The sequence below is a fragment of the Lepisosteus oculatus genome, chromosome 27, assembly GCF_040954835.1.
Source record: "Lepisosteus oculatus isolate fLepOcu1 chromosome 27, fLepOcu1.hap2, whole genome shotgun sequence".
Taxonomy (NCBI): domain Eukaryota; kingdom Metazoa; phylum Chordata; class Actinopteri; order Semionotiformes; family Lepisosteidae; genus Lepisosteus; species Lepisosteus oculatus.
In genome coordinates this window covers 9,492,665-9,513,851 of record NC_090722.1, presented here as the reverse complement: position 1 = coordinate 9,513,851, position 21,187 = coordinate 9,492,665, and the positions used below count along the sequence as shown (strand labels likewise).

General features: G+C 49.5%; 1 protein-coding gene across 12 annotated transcripts in view; it reads right to left on the bottom strand.

Moving 5' to 3' along the window:
- Window positions 1-21,187, bottom strand: part of arhgap33 (Rho GTPase activating protein 33) — a 63,207-nt gene that overhangs the window by 17,120 nt on the left and 24,900 nt on the right. For 9 of the 12 annotated variants that reach the window (XM_069185110.1, XM_069185103.1, XM_069185106.1 and 6 more), the window contains 14 exons: window positions 14,702-14,793; window positions 13,438-13,522; window positions 12,081-12,167; window positions 11,345-11,482; window positions 10,527-10,619; window positions 9,558-9,680; window positions 8,450-8,527; window positions 8,174-8,255; window positions 7,268-7,333; window positions 2,919-3,068; window positions 2,336-2,438; window positions 2,074-2,218; window positions 984-1,066; window positions 208-315 (listed from right to left, as the gene is read on the bottom strand). In XM_069185110.1, coding sequence (XP_069041211.1) covers window positions 208-315; window positions 984-1,066; window positions 2,074-2,218; window positions 2,336-2,438; window positions 2,919-3,068; window positions 7,268-7,333; window positions 8,174-8,255; window positions 8,450-8,527; window positions 9,558-9,680; window positions 10,527-10,619; window positions 11,345-11,482; window positions 12,081-12,167; window positions 13,438-13,522; window positions 14,702-14,712 — 1,352 coding nt within the window. In that variant the 5' untranslated portion in view covers window positions 14,713-14,793. Of the gene's footprint in view, window positions 1-207; window positions 316-983; window positions 1,067-2,073; window positions 2,219-2,335; window positions 2,439-2,918; window positions 3,069-7,267; window positions 7,334-8,173; window positions 8,256-8,449; window positions 8,528-9,557; window positions 9,681-10,526; window positions 10,620-11,344; window positions 11,483-12,080; window positions 12,168-13,437; window positions 13,523-14,701; window positions 14,794-19,430; window positions 19,466-21,187 lie in introns of all 12 variants that reach the window. The other 3 variants (XM_069185098.1, XM_069185100.1, XM_069185101.1) reach the window with 1 other exon arrangement.

Below are 21,187 nucleotides of genomic sequence, written 5' to 3'. Positions count from 1 at the left end.
GCTGCTGTGTGATGCTGGCTGCCATTACATCATTCAGGCAGGGGTGGAGGGGATCCCCACGATCTGTACAGCTCTTCGAGTGGAGTGTCCAGAACAGCGTAAGGAATGAATATATGACTGGCTCCTCAGCAGCACAGGAGAGACTGGATCAGGATACCACTACAAGAAGGCCTGCGGACAGAGAAGGAGGAGCCCAGTCGCCTTCACCTGAGCAGGTTGGGAGCCCAGACGATCGCCAGGTTCTTGATGTTCATGTTGGTCTCTCTGCTGCAGGTCGCCAGTCTAGACAGGTGTCTCATCAGGTACTCCAGGGTCCTGGTCGGGTCCAGTTTAGGACAGGAAAAAAAAAATCAAAAGGCTTTTGGTTTAAGGGATGTTGGCAGATTCCCATGACACCCAATCATCCTGATCTAACCATGTGTGAGGAAAAGCCTAATGGCCATCTCGCCCCAGAACTCCTAAGTATATGTCGTTTGTGCACTTTCCACATTCTGAAGTTCAGAGTTTTTTTTTTAATTCTACTATCATCCAGTTTGCAATGGGCAACTGTTTAAGACATGGTTTATTATCAGCTGCAGGCTGGCAGACTTTGCTGCACTGAACGGGAGAGCAAGAGTGCCAACTGATCACTCAGAATGCCAGCTGTGCCGGGAGCCAAGACCCTCTTGCTTGACTCATCCCCAGCCCTGCCCCGTTTGAACCCTGGGTGGCACCACTTTGGGAACCCCAAAACCGCGGCAAGCAAGGGGCACACTCAAGACACCTGGGCCACTAAGATCCGCTTGTATCTCTGCTTGCTGAGCTGATTAGCAGCCCTGTGAAGCTCAGGGGCGGATAAGTCTGAAACCCCCAGGGGCTTCCATCTCACACTGCCCTGCAGCACAGGGCAAGTGACATCACCGCTGCCACGCCCACAGGCCACGCCCACAGCAGGCGATTGGGGGACTGACACAAGGCCACGCCCACGCCCCGCTGGCTCCTACCTGTAATGGGGGGGAGGCAGCTGCTGGATGACATCGTGCACCTTCACCATTCGATCGTCTTCAGGCGTCGAGGCCATGCATTCCTGAGGGCGAGAGAGAGAGGGATCAGGAGCCTAGGCCCTTCCTGAAAATAGATTAGGGCTTCTGTCAAGAGAGAGTCAGACACTTTCTTAATGATGCACAAGACACTGGCCCACATACTAGCTCTGCTCGACGGACATTGCTACACCTGATTCTAGTATGCAGATCACATCAGCAGCTTAAAATTCCTCCATCTATTATTAGAAAGCCTTGTATCCCTGGTAAGGTTGCCTGCAACAATCCCGAGCCTTCATCTTGACAGGCACAGCTCTCAAGCTGGGACTACACCCCGGGACACCAGTCTACTGTAGGGTGCACATCTGGAAAAACGAGGTTTAAAATGAATGATCCGACTGACCAAATGCCTTATCCACAATCAGGAGTTGCATTACGTGCATCAACAATTTACTAGGAGCCTCCACTAGTGTCTCCCACTTTCACAAAGCCTCTGGCTGTCAATGATGCAACTTAATTTGGGTGAGAATGAACCAAGCTTCTCATTCAGCAGTCTCTCATTCACACTGATCTTCAAAAACGTGATCACAGCAGCTCAAGGTTTACTGAACACCTGCTGTCAAGATGAAGTGCTGTAGCCTCTAATCCATCACATTTACCAATCAGATCTTCCTCATCATGACAGTTCCTCATTATTAACATCAAGAGCTCCCCTCTACATGTCCACAAAGATTAAAGGTTCGTTTTTCTAGATCTGTCGGGATCAGCTTAAACCAATTCAAAGTTCAAATGAAGACTGCCGAAGATTTTCAGCAAACAGAACAGAGCCATGCGAGAGGGTCACTGAAGACAACAGGGGAAGAGCCTGCATTCTGTCAGGAGCTCAGGCTGGTATAACAGCGAGGCAGCCGAGGGGCCCTCAAGGATCAAGGTCAGCCTTCGCTGCAGCACAGCCTGGGCGCCTCAAGGGACCAGCAAAGATCCAGCGTCTTCCTGTCAGTTCAGTTCCAACCAGTGCGATGCACTACGGTCCTTCCCGCTGCGCCACACTCACTGCAAACTTGTCGTAGAGCTGGTAGGTGAGCAGGGGGTTGGGCAGCTCGCGGAAGTAGAGCTTGCACAGGGAGCCCACGCAGTGGATGTCCTGCATGTAGATGTCGCGCGTCAGGTCGGGGACGTTCTCGCTGTCAAACTCGTGCCTGGGAGAGCGAGAGAGAAGGGGGGGGGAGATCCTTTTACAGACTCGCCACAAGGGGGCGACCAAGACCCAACAGTCTGGAGAAACGCAACCCAGGCAAGCAGTGTGGATTTCTCACCGCAGTTTCTGTATGTTGGAGGACACCCCAGAGTGCCTGTAGATCCCGTCCACGACGCCGTGCTTCTCGATGAACTCCGAACAGCTCCTGAGCACCTGAGGGACTGAGGTGGGCACACTGGATCAGGCAGCTGAAACCTTTCCTGCCCCGAGCAGGGAACTCAAGAGGGACCCTGGAGCTCCGGCCGATGAACACTACTGATTTGTTAACTCTGCACGCAGATCATGTTGGAACATTTCTGCGGTGAAATGTCAGCTGCACAACCTCTGCTTATTCACTGCACATCGCATTACAGTAGCCATTACAGTGACTAGGGAGCAGGAAGGGCATGTTTCATGTCACAGTTCTCGGGAGCTCGAATGCGAGTTTGCGACTACATGGTGAGTTACCGTACTTTCACGATAAGTTCTCGATTGTGTGCTCGATTGGAAATTTGTGACTTTTTCCCCCCCATAAAATCAGTGAATTTATTCTGTTGCCGAGATGTACTAGCCGGTCTGAGAAAGTGGGACCTCAGCTGCCCTTTGAAGGACCTGAAAGAAGCCCGTACTTCGCCCGCTCCTGGATTGAAATCTGGGGTTACCTTCGCTGCCCGAATTGAGCAGGTGCTCCCCGAGGTCGCAGCCGAACACCCTCTCCTTCAGGATGCCCCTCTGCTTCAGCTTCTGCTTGCTGGGCCGGGACTTCATGAAGGTCCTCAGGAAGCCCATCAGCTTGCCGTGCTTCCTGGACACTGGGGCCGGGAGATGGAGACGGAGAACTTGAGAGCAGGAATGGCAAGGGGCCAAGAGCAGGACGCAACGGGGCCAAACTCGGGGACGAAGGAGGGGGAGGAGGAGGAGGAAACTGGGGAGAAGCACCCGAGGGGTTGGCCCGTGTCTGGACAGATGGGTGAATGCAAAGTGAACCAGCGCGATCCAGGGGTAACTGACGTTACACACCGTTTCCGGACGAAATTTCCGGATCTGAACAGCAGAAAATGGCTGGGCTACGCCTTCACAGGAGTGTGAGACCAGTCACTGCTGTATCACTTTCGGGTACTGGCAACCATGAGGCATCAGGAGTGTTGAATTAATGCAATGGTATTAGCCAAAGGGTTAGAACAGGGGTCCCAAACACCAGTCTTTTGTTTGAATTTAGGAGCTTGGTGTCTTAACTGAATTGAGTTAACTGCTCAACTACAAAGCATTTTTTTGTTGATGAACTGAAACGCATAGAGGCAGTCCTCAATTTACCATCTCTTTTTTGCACTTTTCTGGTTTAACGTATACCAATATATCCCACCTCTGAATTTAGCTCCCACTTGAACACGCCTGGCCTGAGGGTACTCGGTTTACTCAGCTGTGCACCCAGGGCAAGAGAGTCGCTGTGGTCACACACAGGCAGTCTTGGTATCAGTCTGTTGATCTCTCAGCATCAAGTGCTTACTAACTACATGTCTGTCTTACTCTGTGCCTTTTGTTTATAGGGTATAAACCCAAAAATAAAACTATAAAGAAGTAGGTTATAGTGTGAACAAAAATCTTCAAATCCACAGTATGTGGAAATAAAAATGGGTAATTGTGATGCATTTTTTCCCCCACCAAAACTATCCTATAATCTTAAAATTCAATTAATGAAACAGTATACTATTAATAATCAGCTAAAACTCAAATGAGGATGAATCGGTTTGTAACGTTACTCAGAAGACCTCAGAATACTTGGCATTAATCAGCTCAGCAAGAGGAAAACCACCAGTCCCACAGGCCGGCTGTGTCTGTTGGCAGAAGACTCCTGATCAAACAGTCAGCGCACAGTGTTTCTTTTTATCGGTATTTTCTACCTTCTTGTTGGGACTAAATAGGAGACACCTACCAACCCCCCGCCCCCCCCATTTATATCCAATTTTTTTGGGGGAGATTAGCTCTTAATGTACACATTTTGGAATTAAGCAGCATTTTTGAGGGAGCTATCTGCCACCTAAATCGAGACCTACCTGCACTTGATCACAATGGTTTGACACAATTAACTTGCTTGTTTAACAAATCTGAATTTGGGACTCCTGGATTAGAGATTCTGGACACATTAAAAATGCTGAAATTAAATTTTAATCCGTCAAAGCTCGCAGGGTGGCAGCACTATGTATATTTTGGCCAAGGTGAGTATCACATACTAGGTAAAACACAGATTGGTTAATAGCGTTTTAGTGTTTCCTTCAGAATTATATACTGGCTCTCCTATGAAGGACAGCGATCGCCTTCTGAAGTCCCTCTGTTTGGGTCACAGATTCACAGCTTTCCCCTCGTACTGCATTTCTTTAGTTGGCAAATGAGGTCTGATTCTAAAAAACACAATATAATCCACTGAATTCTTAAAGAGGGGGAAAATTAATGCAAAAAGGTGCTCCTTTGGAGCGATTTGCTCTGTGGCAGGGCACCTGACTTCTCAGATAATGGCTCTGCTTGTTTTCAGGGAGTGTAACGAGTTGACAATTGCTGCTTCACCAGCTGCGTCGGACAGTCCACACATGCACCTTAACGAGCACGCCACAGCTGAAAAGGCAGGTGCTGTTGTGACACTCGTGTCGTGTGTGGCGTTTGGACAACCCTGGATGAACTGCAAAGCAAGCTGTACACTTTGGGAAGCTGGGACACTGCTGTGGCATGACTCACAGAGGTTTCGCAACACAAAAGGACGAAAAAACAGAAGACCTTCTATTTCAGAGACACAGCACGTAATTCATTTACACAACAAGCCTCATTTTGTTTTAATCACTCACAGCCAGTAATTTTACGGCGCTCAGAAAATAGATAAGATCACTTTATTGGTCTTATACAATGTCTTGTGTTAGGGGGTTTGTCTTATCCTAACTTGCTCTCCATGAGACACACAGACAGGGAGAGAAGCTTGGGGTCAGAGCGCAGGGTCGGCCATTTATACGCCGCCCAACGGAGTAGGATTCCTCTGCCAGCCACGGGATTCGAACCGGCAACCTTCCGGCCACAGGCGCAGATCCTCAGCCACAGAGCCACCGCCCCACCTCACGCCCCCACGCTGCAGCGCTGCTGTGTGGTGTACAGCAGCAGAGAGGACTGGAAAGGCTGCAGAAGGACAAGCCCAGGTCTAGAGTGCACTGCAGTGTAACTGGGCTCTAGGAACATGGACATATGGGGACAACAGCCGAAGGCTACAAGCAGGATCTAACAGCAGGGATCCCCAGTCCTGGCTCCCAGTCCCATTTCTGGGTCTCTTCAAACCCCCAGCTGAGGTTTGTTTAATTAGTCCACCTAAGTCTTAATGCAACTAATTCAGCCCTCTCCCTTCAGACTTCAACTTCTATTTCGAAAAGAGATCCGTGGGCCTGCGGCAGAGGGGTACTGAGGACACAGATTTTTTTTTTAGCCTAAAACGGAAGGAGACACTACCTCTGAGAGTGTCCTTGCATTAACACAACATGCATTAGGCTCTCCTAGCTTTTATAAAAACTTCCAGGAAAAAAAAAACAACTTCTATCCCTCTTCTTACCTCTTTATCTAACACAGGGTTGTGGGGGAGCAGACACACACTCACGCGCACCAGGCCCAATTTCCCCAGAAGGCAGTTAACCCACCAGCATGTTTTTGGACTGTGGGAGGGAACTGGAGCTCCAGGGGGAAAGCCACACAAACAGGGGAGAACGTGCAAACTCCCCACAGACAGCCCCCCCAGGGCTTCAGGGCTGCAAGGCTGTAACCCTAACCACTGCGATATTACAGAGAGTGCGAGGTAGTGTCTGTGTATTCTTCATTATCACACAGCCTGTAATTTGAACTAAAACTGACCCACTGAAGGCTGCTGAAAAGGAATGGCTTGTCCACACCACAGAAACCTGCCCCCTTTTCCTTGTTTTTCCCCTCTTAAAATTGGGACAACCACCTAGAATTGATTTCCAGTGAGAGGAGAAAGCTGTGAACCCTGAAAGCTATTCATCCTGAAACTGTGGAAAAGGTCTGTACCCTTTCATGGCCAAAATGGCGTGAGATTACCACAGTGGCTCATTGCGTGAATGACTGTGAATGGCTTTGTCTATATGTCAGTAAATTAGGGGGGAAAAATACTTTGTAATAAACAGTTACCAGCAAGTCTTAGGAACCAAGGATGCAGAACTAAGAGAAAGAGAGAGAAAGACGACAAAAACACAACAAACACCAAGACAAAATGACAATCTGATAACATAAAGAAGCAACTCAGAGTACATGGAGAATTCACAGAATGTGCTCCAAATGCACGTTCTTCCTATGTTGAGGAGCCACTGATATGCGTTCTATCAGCACAATGAGAACTTGTGAGCAAAGGAGGGGAGCTCCCTTCAGCCTGCCACCCTTGTTTGGTTATGGGTCTCAGAATATCAGCCAGATGCTTCCTGACTTATTCCGGGGGGCAGATTTCACCCCCATCGGGTCATCTGTACCAGGTAAACAAGGAGCTTCGGTTCTCCATCCTCAATAGGCATGCTTTTTGGTGTTGCTGCACTCCAAACAGGCAGTCTTTTTTGTTAGGCCTATGGTCCAGTAGATTGCACTCATTCCACCAGAACAAACTTGTCCAAATGGCCCTACTGGAGTGACAGAGAGTGAGACGCTGCGTGGTGAAAGGATGGCATTTGTTTTTAGACTGGATGTTGAACGGATAAAAGATATCGACTCCCTGTGGTCACGGAAGATTCCACAGCCCTGCTCTAAGGATTCAGGTGGCCAAAGCCTCTGCTCTTGCTAAATTCTTCATCTTGCCTCTGCTTTCAGCCTGTTTACGTGTTGCCCTGCCGATCGGCTGGCTTAACCTTTCATCTTGTGTGATCTGTACTCCAGCCAGTGCAAAAGAGCTTCTTCTTGTAAGATCCAAGAAGGTGCCCCATCACAGAGGGAGCTGAAGACCCGGGTCCTCAATGTCTTTAGTAATAATTGTCATTTTTACCTGATGTCGGAGAAGGAGGGCGCTGGACACCAACTATCCCAGCCTTGGCGTTACTGCCGTCAACATCTGAAAGCACAAGGACATGCAGTTGGGAGGGGGGTGTCAATGGCTGGGCTGAACGCACACTGCACTGTGGGCTTCCCTGAGTTTCCACTCTGAGCCTCGTCCCAGTTTCACTTCAGAAAAACCCCCATTGCCCAGGCGGTCCGTTTCTACTCTATTCGCCAGACTGCTATTCCCCCAAATTCCATTCACCCTCAGAACCACTCCCCTCTGCCTTGCCAACTACTATGACACCCCGAAATCTGCCAAACCTGCAGGCACCCCAACCACTTTGAATCATTTTGAAGGCGCTGAATCGGTGATGTCACAGCTCTGCCTCTCCACATGCAGTCTCTTACGGATACTGCCCGTGGACAGAAAGGGTTTGGAAAGGAGGATACCCCGGGCCTGCTCATCCAGCCCGTTCCTCGAACGCTAATCCAACAACCTCATCTGACCGGCTCGTCAAAGAGCCACCGACGAAGCCAAAACCCACTCTGACCAGCCAGTACATCTGGACTCGAGCTGCTCATTCTCAGTCCTACACCTGGAACTGCTCACTGTGTCATTGTCCAGGGCCACTGTCCAGAGATCTCTGCTATATATATATATATTGGGCCTCTAATGATAACGGAATGGATGCTGGAATGAAGTCAACTGAGCACAAATTCCCATTTACAGTGAAGACAGCTTCTGTTGACTTATCCATCGCTTTATGGGAGAAATCGGAGTGAGGGGCCTCAATCAAAGGCACGAGAGCAGTGCTCCACCTGGGATTCGAACCCCCATCCTTTCAGCGACCAGCCCAGAGCCCCCCCCACTCCCACTCCCACTCCCACACCCCAAGGCGAGTGGTACACTCACCTAGTTTGGCCGCCGGCGCGCAGGAGGGCTGGGCTCTCCTCTCGTTGATCAGCTCCACGCACTCGCTGGGGAAGAAGCCGACCTGCGGCAGATCGACAGGCACCGGGTCAAGACGGGACACTGAGACTGCAGCGAGCACGAGGTGCAGAACGAGCAGTGCAGCCCTGCTCACAGGGCCACTACATCCTTTTCAGAATCCGCTCAGCACTGGGCTGTGCTGACCCCTGTGCGGCCCTGCTGTAAAACCGGGCTTTTCTCAGAAAGACGGATCTGTACCTGGAAGCCATGCTTGCCTCTCCACCAGCTCGTCTCCTCCTTGGGGGGCATGTCGATCACCGAGAGGATATCGCCAACCTGCGGAAAGGAAAACGTGTCCCGGAGGGCCAGGGTAACAAACAGCTGGTGTCGTTTCAGAGCCAGGGAATACCCGAGCCGGACGGAAAATAATACTAATCATATAATACCAGTGTTCAAGTGCCAGGTGCAATCAGCATAAAGTGTAGCGTCTTTCTCCACTGCACTATCTCTAACTACTTCTACCCTCTGGAATGACGGAGCTCTTGCTGATAACATGACAAAATGACCTGCAAGTTACAGGGATTGGTATGGTGCATAAAACTGAGCATACCCTAACCCACTACAATCCCACCAGATTGCAATGGCCGGTAGCCTGCTGTGCTCTATCGCTTGGGTGAGCCCTGGTCTCACACTTGGCCTCCGGCCCACAGCCCTCATCCTGCAATCTGAAGGCAGAGTAAGCAGAGGCACTCAGGAGCTGAACCCCATTGTTTTAAAGCTGCATCAGACAAAAAGCAACCCACTGCAGCCGAGATCTCGTCCCCCACCCCCCCCCCCACAGCTGGCGTCTGACCCAGAAAAGAAAAGAATGGTTTCCGAATTTCCTGTCTCATTTGCACTTGAGAAGTCCCAAAAGAGACCTTTAACGGCACGGGTCACCCATATCCCTGGCACAGATACCCAGAAATAGGCAATCAGGGCGCCTCAGGGACAGAGCTGGAAATAATTTTGAGGAGGATGAAACAGGACAAGGTGTGTGGAGGAGAGAGTGGAGAGATAAAGTCGGACAGAATGGACTCTTTTATTCCTTACAAGTTCACTCCTTTCTCTTTACCATAAACCACTGACCAAGAGTCATGTTTATAGTGGAATCTCCCTGTGCACCATGCATCTAGTAGCCCAAGCACACAATTATGCTGATTATTACGATTATGCTCCATAAATAATTGCAGAATTTTGGTATTTAACATCTTCCTTCTCCATTAGTACAGGTTACAGTTTAAGCCAACCAATCAGCTGGCAGGTTCGGCCAATCAGCTGGCAGGCTCGGCCAATCAGCTGGCAGGCTCGGCCAATCGAGACGCACCTCGATGGAGATCTCGTCGCTGGCCTGCGCCGTGTAGCGCTTGATGACGTGGGCGGCCGCGATGGCTGGAATGTTGAGGGACGCCTCCTCCTTCAGCAGGAACCGGTTTCCTCGGTTATCGATCTGCCCGCGGGAGAGAAACGGAAAAACCCACCAGGAAGGGCAGTCAAAGACGGGTCCAGGAGACCAAGCTGACGAAATCTGTTAACACGTGTTTAGATGAGAGAACCATCCATCTTGGAAGCACCCTATGCATTGGAGGGCCGTGGGGAGCCGGAGCCCGTCCCAGCAAGCACCGGGGCAGACACAGATGCACACACTCGCACCAAGCGCAATTTTCCAAGACGCCGATTAACCCACGTACTCGAGTAAGGACTGTGCGAGGAAATCGGAGCACCTGGAGGAAACCCAGGGAGAAGATCCAAACAATTCCTGGGGTGCTATCTGCGTGGGAATTGAACCCAGGGCCCTAGTGCTGTGAGACACCAATGCTAACCACTGCTCCACCATGTGATCAACAAATATACATATAAGCAGCAGGTTGTGTCTGTGAAAATCATTCATGATGTTTCCTTATGCATATAAATAAACACTAATATGCACAATAGCTGCAGGCTTGTCTACATTCTTAATCAGCCCAGTGAGCCAGACAGAAGGCCTTGGATAGACACTGGATAGATTTTACAGGTGCTCTTTAACTCACAACCGATTAAGACCTAAAGAACCCTAATGATTCGACTGATGCCCACAATCGCCTCATTGACGTAGGTAAGATCAGAGGTAGAATAAAGAAGAACCGGAGGACCCTGCTGGTCCTGACAGCTTGACCCGCCCCTTCCTGCCCAGCTTCTCCTGTATTAGGGCTTTCCAGCAGACTTCTGGGAAAGCCATCGGGACTCGGCGGCTGGTTTGAACCACTGCGAGCTGCGAGTCCAGGAAATGTCCCAGCAGGCTGCGCTGGCGCCTTACCTCCATCCAGGTGAGGACAGGCCCGCAGTTCAGCTTGTTGTCCACGATCATGGAGAGCCGGTTCAGGTATTCGGACAGCAGAGGGGTGAAGAGCTGTGAACAGAGGCAGAGCGAGGCAGAGGCTTTACACGGCCCGCTGCAGGAAACCTTGTTTTTAAGACGGTCTAAGAATCCTCAATTAGTTTGTGTTAGATTAGCACCCAGTTTGAACTGACCCTGTGGTTTCTTTTTGAATCTCTGGACTGCTGTACCCACGTGTGAGGGGAGGATGAGGAGGGGCAGTCAGGCCACCTTCCCATTCACTGCATTGACTCTACAGGGGCATCAGCGCTGATCGGGATAGGGGGTGCGTCTCGTGGACGTCAAGAAAACGTGCAGGGGTCCGGGAAGTCATGGGGGGGTCACTGTCGCCCCTTGAGCCCTGAGAGTTCTCTCTGACCAAGCCCAAACGCCACTGCTGTCATAACCCAAGCTTGAACAGACACCATGATCTGCGCCGATGCTGATCGGAACCCAAACCGCCTGCTGCATCTCACTGAGGTCAGCCGCCAGGAGGACCGCTGCTTCTGCGAAATGCTGCCGAAGCAATTTTGAGGATCATTCCCCAGCCCTTTCAGAATTACTTCCTCCCGCCATCCTTGCCTCAGGCGCACACCACAGCTCTTAAAATGAGAGGCGCCGTGGTGCGTCGATCAGCGGACCTCTTCCTGGATTCCAGGAAGTCGGCTTCGACACAACTCCTGGGGAATTTCGCTCCAGCCCCTTTTCGGCTCGAACGAAAGACGGACGTGCACGGCCGGACCAGAGACGCCCCCTACCTCCAGCCTCTCGCTGAATTCCTCGATGGGTGGCAGCTCCACCAGCTGGGAGTAGCGGCGATCGTATATGCACTGGTGCAGGTGACTGTCCAGCGTCCGGAACTCCTCGTAGGTCCTGCGGACCAGCCAGGTCTTCCCCTGAGCGCAAAGACACGCACACACCGCTGAGCTCGTCACACCCTTAATCCGTTTCCTTCGGCTCGTGTTCGCCCTTCCGGCACTGACAGCTGGTTTCATCACATACTCCATATACAGCACGGTTTTTTGTACAATTTCTGTCCAGTGCCTTGAGAAATCTCTGTGTTGAAAGGTGCGATATGAGAATGGGACTGCGTGTTGGGATTGATAAAGCAAACCCCGTTTAGTCTTCTGTGGCAGATCACGAAACCCTAAATGAAATGCCTAGAATCCTGTATTTTCCATTCCTCTGCAGTCTAAATGATCTTCCAACACTTAATTACTTACATGCTCCTGGCTGGTGAAGTCAATTCAGAAACCAACCAAAACTTGTATGTTGTATGTTTATGTTGTGCGTTGCTTACTGTGCGCGTTGTATTAATAATAAGTGTTTGTTTAAAAAAAAAAAGTTGTTGCTTGTGAGGCATGTTTTGGCTCTATCAATGAATTGTATATTGCATGTTTAGAAAAAAAAAAAGAAACCAACCACAACACACACTGAATCAAAATACTCAATGGGCAGAGGCGCGTCTCATCAGGAAAGGCTGGCTATGCTCACCTGGCATGACACCTGTACCAGGAAGACCAGGTCCTTGCCTGTAACAGATGCCCAGTTGGCACTGTTCTGCTCACTGGCGAACTGCAGCTGAGAGAACAGACACAGAGGTTAGAGTCTTTCACAAGCCGATCCAGGCAGATGCGCGTCAGGGAGGCGGTATCATTCATCGCCCTGAGAGAACTATAGCCCACCTGGACAGGACCCTACAGCAGCTCACTGCAAAAATCTAAACACCAGGCTTTCACACAGGAAGAAGAAAAACCTGAGGTTTTTTTTTTTTCTACATCATACTACCACAGCTCTCAAGAGTCCAAACCCCTAATGCGTGAGGCTTTGTATTGAAAATTGTGACTGCAAACTATCTGTACTGATGGTTTCTTTTCAAAAAAGGCATGGGTTAATGAACAAAATCACGGGTTTCTCTAACCATAGTTTTACTTTTATTGCTTCATTTTTACTCAGCCTAGACTTGAAATGTAGATGCGTGAGACTTTCAGGCTTCAGAGGGTGAGATTTAGCCAAGACTGAGAAGAGGCAGTTCCTTCGGCCTGTCCGTGCGCACTGACTCTGCTGATGAAGAGCCTCACTGCAGGAGGTACCAGGACCCTGACCGACCCTGGACTGACTGCCAGAGTGATTCACACATTTCTCTCTTCTGCTCCAGCAAACAATAACACTCTCAAGACAGGGGAAAGAAGGAGGTGGGGGGGGGTGACTTGGATTTTTTTGAAGGTCATCAGACAGAAAAAAGATTGGCTTCAGTCCTGCCAATGGCTTAAAAGACCACCCCCCCCCACACACACACAAACACACACACACACCAGACTAAACACATCATTTAAAAAATGATTCATGTTCAGATTAATGAGGAATGTTCAGATCTTTTAGTATGCGATACAGGGTGATATTTCAGTGGAAGGAGAAAGACGAGGAACTCATGACATAAGCCGTTTGATCCGTTTCAATTTGCATCCACCTCAGGCTCTTATATAAGCCCACACACTGCAGGCTGCGCCAGGGATGTGTTTGGATTTCGAGTACAAAACTGTCGAAAACACAACGTGAACGGCCTTCTTTTCCCTGTCTGGGGCCAGTTACTACTCTGCTCCTACACTCGCTCTCGAAAGATCGTTTTTATTTTGCCCGAACTGACAGATAACGCCTTACCAAGCAAGGAAAACATAGCAAAAATAAAAAGTTCACGATGTTGTGCCGATTCATTTTTTCTAAAAAATACTGCCAATGAATTTATTGTGCTACTGAGATGTAATAACCAGTCTGAGAAACTGGAACAGTAGTTGCCATCTTTTACAGTTCTCATATCTTAGTTTCCTTTCAGGGCTCGAACAAAGGTTACCTGGATCGTTCCGAAATCCACATTCTCGTAGTGGAAGTGGGCACAGTCCACCAGCTTTGGGAAGTGACCTTTCACAATGGACAGCCTGCAAAACACAAGGGCGCCGGCCAGCGTCAGATAAAGCAAGGACGAGTGTCCGAGCAAACTGGACGGAATGAGAAACTCTCAGAGGGCCGAGAAACCAACCTGGAAATGCAGGTCGACAGGATTTAAAAAACAAAACGTGAAACAAACTGGTAAAAACCACCCGGCGATAACACAACCACAGCCAGCTGTGCTTTTGTTATAAAATAAAAAACAAAACTGTTAACAGTGGGAAATAGGAGCCTTCCCCCTTTTGTCCATTCCTTGGTGCAGAAGGGACATTTTGCTTGCTCTGGACAGCAGGCCGCGAGATGGTGGCAGTTAGTCCTCTTCAAGCAGAGGCTAACATAGCACAACACTTCACAATAAAAAACTTCACGTCCTTTCCCCAACCATTTTCCAACACGAAGAGCCCCGTTCCCAGATTTCCATCCGAGATCACGCCGGACCCTCTGTGGAAATCGGAGCCATTATTAACCGATTCGACAGACACTGTTACTGAAAGCCACTTCCTCCAGCGCTCATCCTCACACAGCCAGCGGAGCAGTACGGGCGGAGAGGCTTGGCGAGGGGTTCGAGAGCACCGCCCTGTCCGGGATCTGAACCCGCGACCTTCCAGTCCTAACCGCTCCTCCACACCCCAGCCGGACCACCGGCCCGCCCGGACAAGGGGACACGGCACCTGCGCTGGCTACTGGTGTCCCTCACGGAACCGGGGCTGTGGAAGGCGAGGGACACTCCCGGAGTGGGGAGTGAGGGAGCAGGAGGAGAGGATCCCTGTGGAGCTCAGAGGGAGGAGGGAGGGCAACGTCGCCAACTGGAGATTCTCCACGGCGAGGAAGCGCTGGAAGGGACTGTGGAGGGAATCCCTGTTCCCTGTTCTCCTGCGGAGGACCGGACGACCGGCGTTTCAGAGCCGGGACAGGGAAACGGCCTGGATGACAGCAAGGGGCAGGGCTTGGAGGGACTCTCTCATTGGGCAGATCCGGCCCCGTCACACACTTGCACTGGTCAATAACGGACAATCGCCTGATTTCGAAAGGTTTTCTTTAACAGGGGATTGATAATCTGTGAGAGTGTGTACTTACTGTGAAATGTCTTTTTCTGTGTGTGAAATAAAGTTAATTTTGAGAGGGGAAAAACAATCTGCAGCCGATAAAAAAAAAAAACAGGTCCTCACCTTTTGCTCATTTTCCCCTTCCCAGCGGCGTTGCTTCCCGCGGAGCGAGAGCCCGGCTCCCCTGAGCTGTCCAGGTTATCCGTGCTCCTTGCCTGGAACCACAGCGGAGAGAGGGAGTGTTACAGCACCGCAGGGCACAACCTTCAGCTAATCACCCAGGGACACGCTCCCTCGGGGCCTTCCCTACCCAGCCAGGGGTGTGACGTTTGAACACCGTTCCACTGCAAACTTGCTTTCGTTAACGAAATGACCCTCCAGCTGCGGAAGACCACTCAAAGCAGTGGAATGAGAGGCTGAAACATGAAGGCACTCTGTTGGGCTAAAGGTTGCCCAAACAGCAAAAACAAATCACGTTCTTGGAACAAGCAAAGTCGTTAGATTTAGAACTACAACTCCCATAACACACTGTGATTCTTACAGCCGACTGGATCCAAATGACAGGATCTTGTGCAACCCTGGATGTCTACAGACTGCAGCTCCACCCGAATCTGATGGCCAATTAATTTAGACAGGCTGGGTCCAACTCATGGGAGGTGAGTGTGCCTGTGGCTTTCCATTCCACCTCAGATCCTCATGACCTACATCTACACATAACTGCCCTTTAGCCAAATTTAAATCCTCTCCTTCCTCTTCATATGCTGCTGCCTTAAAATGGCCTAAAGAACTTCCACACACTGGCCCCTCCCAGACCAGAACTGGACCACCCTGAATGAAGTCTGCAGGGCGTTCGGGAGGCTGCATTCAGATTGCTCCCAGCTGCCAGCCCCCCACTGCAAGCTGTCCTGGACAATGTGGTTTATTTCTCCCGGTGGGCATCAGGGCAAGCAGCCCAATAAGGATTTGAACACAGAAGTAGCAAACAGACCTATGCACACTAACGAGGGATATTAAGCACAACAGAACAGCAAGGTTAGCGAATTCCGACGATCCAGTAATCAGAGAGCAAATCAAAGAAACAGCGATTTAATCAATCACACGGCTGTTAGACAAGAAACCGCTTCAGAGCTGAGAAACTATGAGCTAGAAGACACTACAGCACTTTCCCAAGTACTGGGACGCAGGGGGCACTGATCTCAGAGTAAGGTAAGGAGGCTTGGAAATCTCGACTGACGAAGCTGGTGTGTAAATTTAAATGAGGCAAAGTTTCCAGGACACCCAACACTGCCAGCTGGTATCAATGTCTGGAGCCATGAGAGTGGCCATTTCCTCTGGATTGGACCACAAAGGGAAGAAAAATGCGTATAATAGTACATAAGAGTGTCTGCTTGGAGTGCTGCGCTCTACCACTCTCTCGGTCAGGAGCTCTGGGGCATTGCAAGCTAAGAACTAGCAATGCATTTTTGCAGGAGTGGGACCATTTAGCCTGCAAGCTTTCAAGAGCCCGCACTGGGTGAGTGACCCGTTATGCAAGTCCTTTTTGGTAAAGGGGACGAGACGTTCAAGGCTGAGCAGTGAGGTTTCAAAAGCATCGGGCTTCGCCATGTGCTGCCCCAGCTGTTCCAGTCACATGCCTGTCATTTCTCTTCATTGCTCACATGTCTTGGAAGCTCACTGGTCCGCTGCCCCTGCCCTGAAGATGCCAGCGCGTATCCGTGCCGCGGCTGAGTGCGTTTGGGGCTGCCATCTGCCTGCCGTTACTTGCAGTTGTACAGAGCTGCCCTCCTGCTAAAACGCTCGAGACGGAGCCATGTGCACTTGGCGTTTCCTCAGCAGCTGTGAGCCGACGCCCCAGGGCCAAAACAGCGCGGACCCGATTAAGGTGCAATCAGAAACGGGGTTCAGATGGGGCTCCTCCTGCAGCAGTGTCTGATGAGAAGCCCAGACCCGAGCTGGTCCACATTTGGAAACGGTCTCAGCCAGCTGCGTCTGGGATTCCCCAAGCGAAAGTGCACCGCTGGCCGTGCTGTGCTGCAGGTTTTGACTTGGTGTGAAGCCCGCGGGGGCTTGCGACACAACAGCGTCCCCCTGTGGTCCGTGCCAGGCCCCTATGCGTTTTGCACGTTCAGCGCCAGCTTCATCAGACTCTCCCACTGTTACTACAGCTCGCCGGCAGGTGCTGTACCCTCCCAGCGTGATGAAATTGAAGGGGGGCACTGCATACGTTTCACATCGCCTCCATCTCTCTCCCTGCACAGCAGACTAAGAGCTTGGAAGACATGCCGAACTCCGGCGGAACAACAGAAAAATCAACAAGACGCAAACGATGAAGAGAAAAGTTACAGGCATGTCATCTCCAACACCCCGTGATGCAATAAAAGAACCAACTCGCTAGCGTGCTCTTTCAGTGCCTTGTGAAGTCACGGAGAGTGAGAATCTCCTTCTCTTCCTCACTGCTTGGGAGGGGGAGGAGGGTGAAACAACCTGACAAGCTTTTCATTCTCCATTACAAAACCCATCTCCACGGAGATGGGCGCCGGGACAGGGCAGGGATTGATAACCTATATTCTTCTGTCCCGTGCAGCTGTGAAACCTGGATCCCTTCCAGAGCCCACAGCGCTCTGGGAACAATCGCGCCCATTCAACCGGCCCCGCGGAGGACGACAGCAGACAGAAATGGGCGAGAAGCAGCCAGGGTTACAGAGCTGACGGGAACCACAGAGCGGGAATATTCAAACTGATCCACAAGAAGGCCACGACGACAAGAAAAACAAAAAAAAACGACTGTTGTTGCGGTTTCTTGATAACTGCATACAAAAGGTTGGCAAATGATATCCTGTCAACTCTGAACTGGTATCCAGTACTCAGACAGTTCTTTGCTAAGAGGATCAGAGACCTTCCAGATCCAGATTTAAGGGGAACATCTAGAGCCATGACAGAACTGAAGGTTCGAATTAAAACAGCCCATTCCTGCTCAACAGTACAGCTTTTTGGAAGAAGGCCTCAGGGAGACACAGCTATGGTCTGAGATTCCTTCACGGGGCTGTATACTTTAAGAACCGGATTAATGCAATACGGAGACCAGGACTTGCGACTGTAACTGATTCACTGAAAGTTCAGTGCCGTTCCGAAAACGAAGGAGATGCAGAGAACTACTGTGTGTGCAGAAACAAAGGTCTGATGTCTAAGGAGGAAGGTTTCGTGTCACACAAAGGCCAGAGGCCGGCATCAGTGATGCCATCGGACTCCGGCTGTAAGCCATTCTGCACAGGCTCCTGCATACAGAGGCATACAGGAAACGTGTCTTGGGTCGTGTGAACTTTATCCCTGCCTTGTGTTATTTTGCTATATTGAATTCCATAGCGGTAAGCACTGCTGGCTTGCAGCACGGGGCCCTGGGTTAAATTCCAGGACGTTGTATATTCTCTGTGTTTGCACTGTCTCCCACACTCCAAATAAAAACCACGCTGGTGGGTTAACTGGCTGCTGGGTAAACTGACCCTGGCGTGAGTGCCTGTTGTCTGCTCTGCGACAGACTGGTGTCCTGTCCAGGGTGCGCCCTGCTGGGATAGGCTCTGGCTCGACCGCGACCCTGAGCTGGATGAAGCAGTTAGGATGCAGGAAGGATGAATTATTCAGCTCATTTCCGTTCGTTCATAATTCTCTCCATGGCAGTGCTGCCCTATGGTTGTTTTTCAGTTCGAGATGGCTTGCGGTTAAAAGTCTCCTTCTTTTATTCTAGTGGCAGCTAAATTAACATTCATTTTTGAAAATGTCGCTTAGGCCTCTCACATCGTCACTTATTCCTCGCCATGAGACACGGCAGTCCTGGTCTCCGAGCTGGAATGGAACAGGATCTACTCCTAAATTTGGCCCCCAGAAAAAAAAAAAAACTCAGTCCAAATTTGGGATTGCAGGTCAATCATCTGTGCAGAAAGCTTCCTGGACTCATTCTGGGCAAAATGTGGGACGTGCGTTTTCTGTCAGAAAGCTGTACAAGTTTCAGCATGATGTCCCTCCAGCAAAAGGTATTCTTTCAATAGACACCAAGTATCCAGGACACAACTCTGTGCCAACCCTGTGTACACAATTCCACACAATGCAGCAAGGGATCTCCGCCGACCTGCTCACACACAGTGGGAGCTGGGGATAGAAAGTGGCCCTTCTGTGTTTTTTTTCCCCAAAAACATTTATTGGTTATGCTCATCAACCCTTACCACTGCTCCACCCTCTTGCCCATATGGTTAACCCCGGGCACAAGTGAAGGCAGTGTGTTTAGTTATTAAGCTTTAATCTGTTTTTTTTTTTGCAGGGCTGCGTGTCTGACCAGACACTGTACTTAGTAAATTAACAATTTATAAGCGACACGCGGTGACGATGAGGGGCTGGATCAGGTGTTGTGAGAATGATCTGGGGTTCAGTCTTATTAGCAGCCCGCGAAGGATGGAGGTGGTACCTCTCTATCCTGCAAATGCAAGCAGTTAAGGCATACATGTATCAAATAATATGTTTTTGACAGCAGCATCCCACACAAGGGACTCATTAACTACTGCAATAAGCCAACACTAATTTGAAACGCAAGACAAGGAGAGCAATCAGAAAAGAGTGAAATACTGAACATCCCTATTTAGTTGAAATAACTGGTCCAATGGTAATTAAGGTGTTGGAATGAAATTCCATTAAGGGCCAATCCCTGTCCACAGTGCTTCACTGTACAGTCAGTGTCATAGGAGATCCCTGTGTATCGTACTTGATCCAACACTTTGGTGCAACATTTATTTCGGTGGCAGATTAAAATAGATTGGTACGGCACAGACATGGAGAGACTTGCGTGGAAAAAAAAAACTCTTACCTGTATTTGCAAATGTAATGGGCATCCGAAGGTCCCTTTAAAAATTGTCAAAATAGCACCATTGAAAAATATACTGTAATCGGCGTTTTGTTTCTGTTCACGTCAGCCAGAACCAATACACCCCTGCTGAATAGCAGGGAGATCCATTTCAGGACTTACAGACGGCAGGGGCTTTAACAAATCATACCCCTGAATCATAGAAATCTGCCTTGATACAAAAGATAAATATGAAACATCCATTCTACCTGCGAAATACCCCAGACTTATTATTTGCAAAAGTTGCCTTTAGGGTTTTAACAACCCAAACAAAAGGTCGTCTGGAAAGACTTCCGCAAGCTGATTTCCAGGAAGTGAGTGGAGGAAACATGTTTCTGTTGCACAAGCCCATGGAGGAGATGCCCTGTGAACTCGGAGATTAATGTGCTACATTAATAAATGTCCTTCTGACATCACATCTCAAAGTGTTGAAAAAAATCAAAAGTGCCAGATTTCTGTTCCTGGACTTGGGCTCTTTAATTCAGCCTGTGCGTGACTGCAGCACAATCAACGGTACAATTATTATGAAGAGTACCTGAAGCGACATTCCCATGATTATGACAATTATGGCACACACCCTAACAATACGATTGACATATACCAACCTTGACAGCCCATTCTTAAATGCATGACAAGATACAAGGTCCTGTCATTACACACCTCGATTCAGAGTTGACCAAACCTTGGGAAGACAACTGCTCCAAGACACTCGCAATGCCCACTACAAGCTAGGCCTCCCTCGCGATAGTAATGTGCTGCTCTCTTGCCCACTTGAACCAGGAAGCTACAGGAGTATTTTTCCCCAACTCTAAATAGACCCCAAACTGGGCTAAACTAGAGGAAAACAAGGGCTCCAGTCTGGTCAATTCACACCGTTCAATTTTCTTAATCTCTTCAGATAATTATTACTCCAGAACAACACGTTATGAAAAACAAAACCCTGTAGCTTTGATCAATCCTCTCACAATTGTAAACAGCTTAAACCTGGCAATGGGTGACAAATTCTCACAGCTTTTTTTTTTTTTTACAAGGCCCTTAATGACTTTGAATCCACCCGCTAGTTTCAAATTAGTTCGATAAAGTAGCAGAAGTCAGAGATGGTGTCTCAAGGGAGCACAAGTTTTAAAATCTAAAACTCCTGTGGTTTGAGTTCACCTTCCAATCATTCCCATTAATGATACTGTTTTTCCTGGACGAATTTCGAGGTGTCATCCTGCAGGGACACAATATACCAACAGGCATGACACCTTCCTGTCGGAGGCATCACAAGCCTCCCTCATGCTGCCTTCGTAAAGCAAGCCTGAAATAGCATCTGATCAGCCCCGACTTGTTGTCCAACCTCCCACTGCTTAAATCAAAACCCAGCCATGCCATCCCATATGACAGATGACACATTTCTCCCTGTTCTCTCCATAGTAGTTGCAAAGTCTTTCTTAATTAGTCTCACGGCTGGAAATGCACTTCACCTGCAAGTCCTGGTTGTATCTAGACAGCCACAAATGACCTGACCTTGAGGCCTAAATACAGCCCTCACCCCAAAGAACATGGTGTTAATCTAAAGACATGTGTTGGTTATTATTACAAACAGATTCACAGCTCCAATTTTGGATCCAGAGTGTTACTATACCCATACATGTTGAGCTGTTGCGTGCTCTGATCTATTGCTAAAGAGGTGCTCTCTATAAGCCTCTGGAGCAAATACCATTGTCACAGCTGTGAGT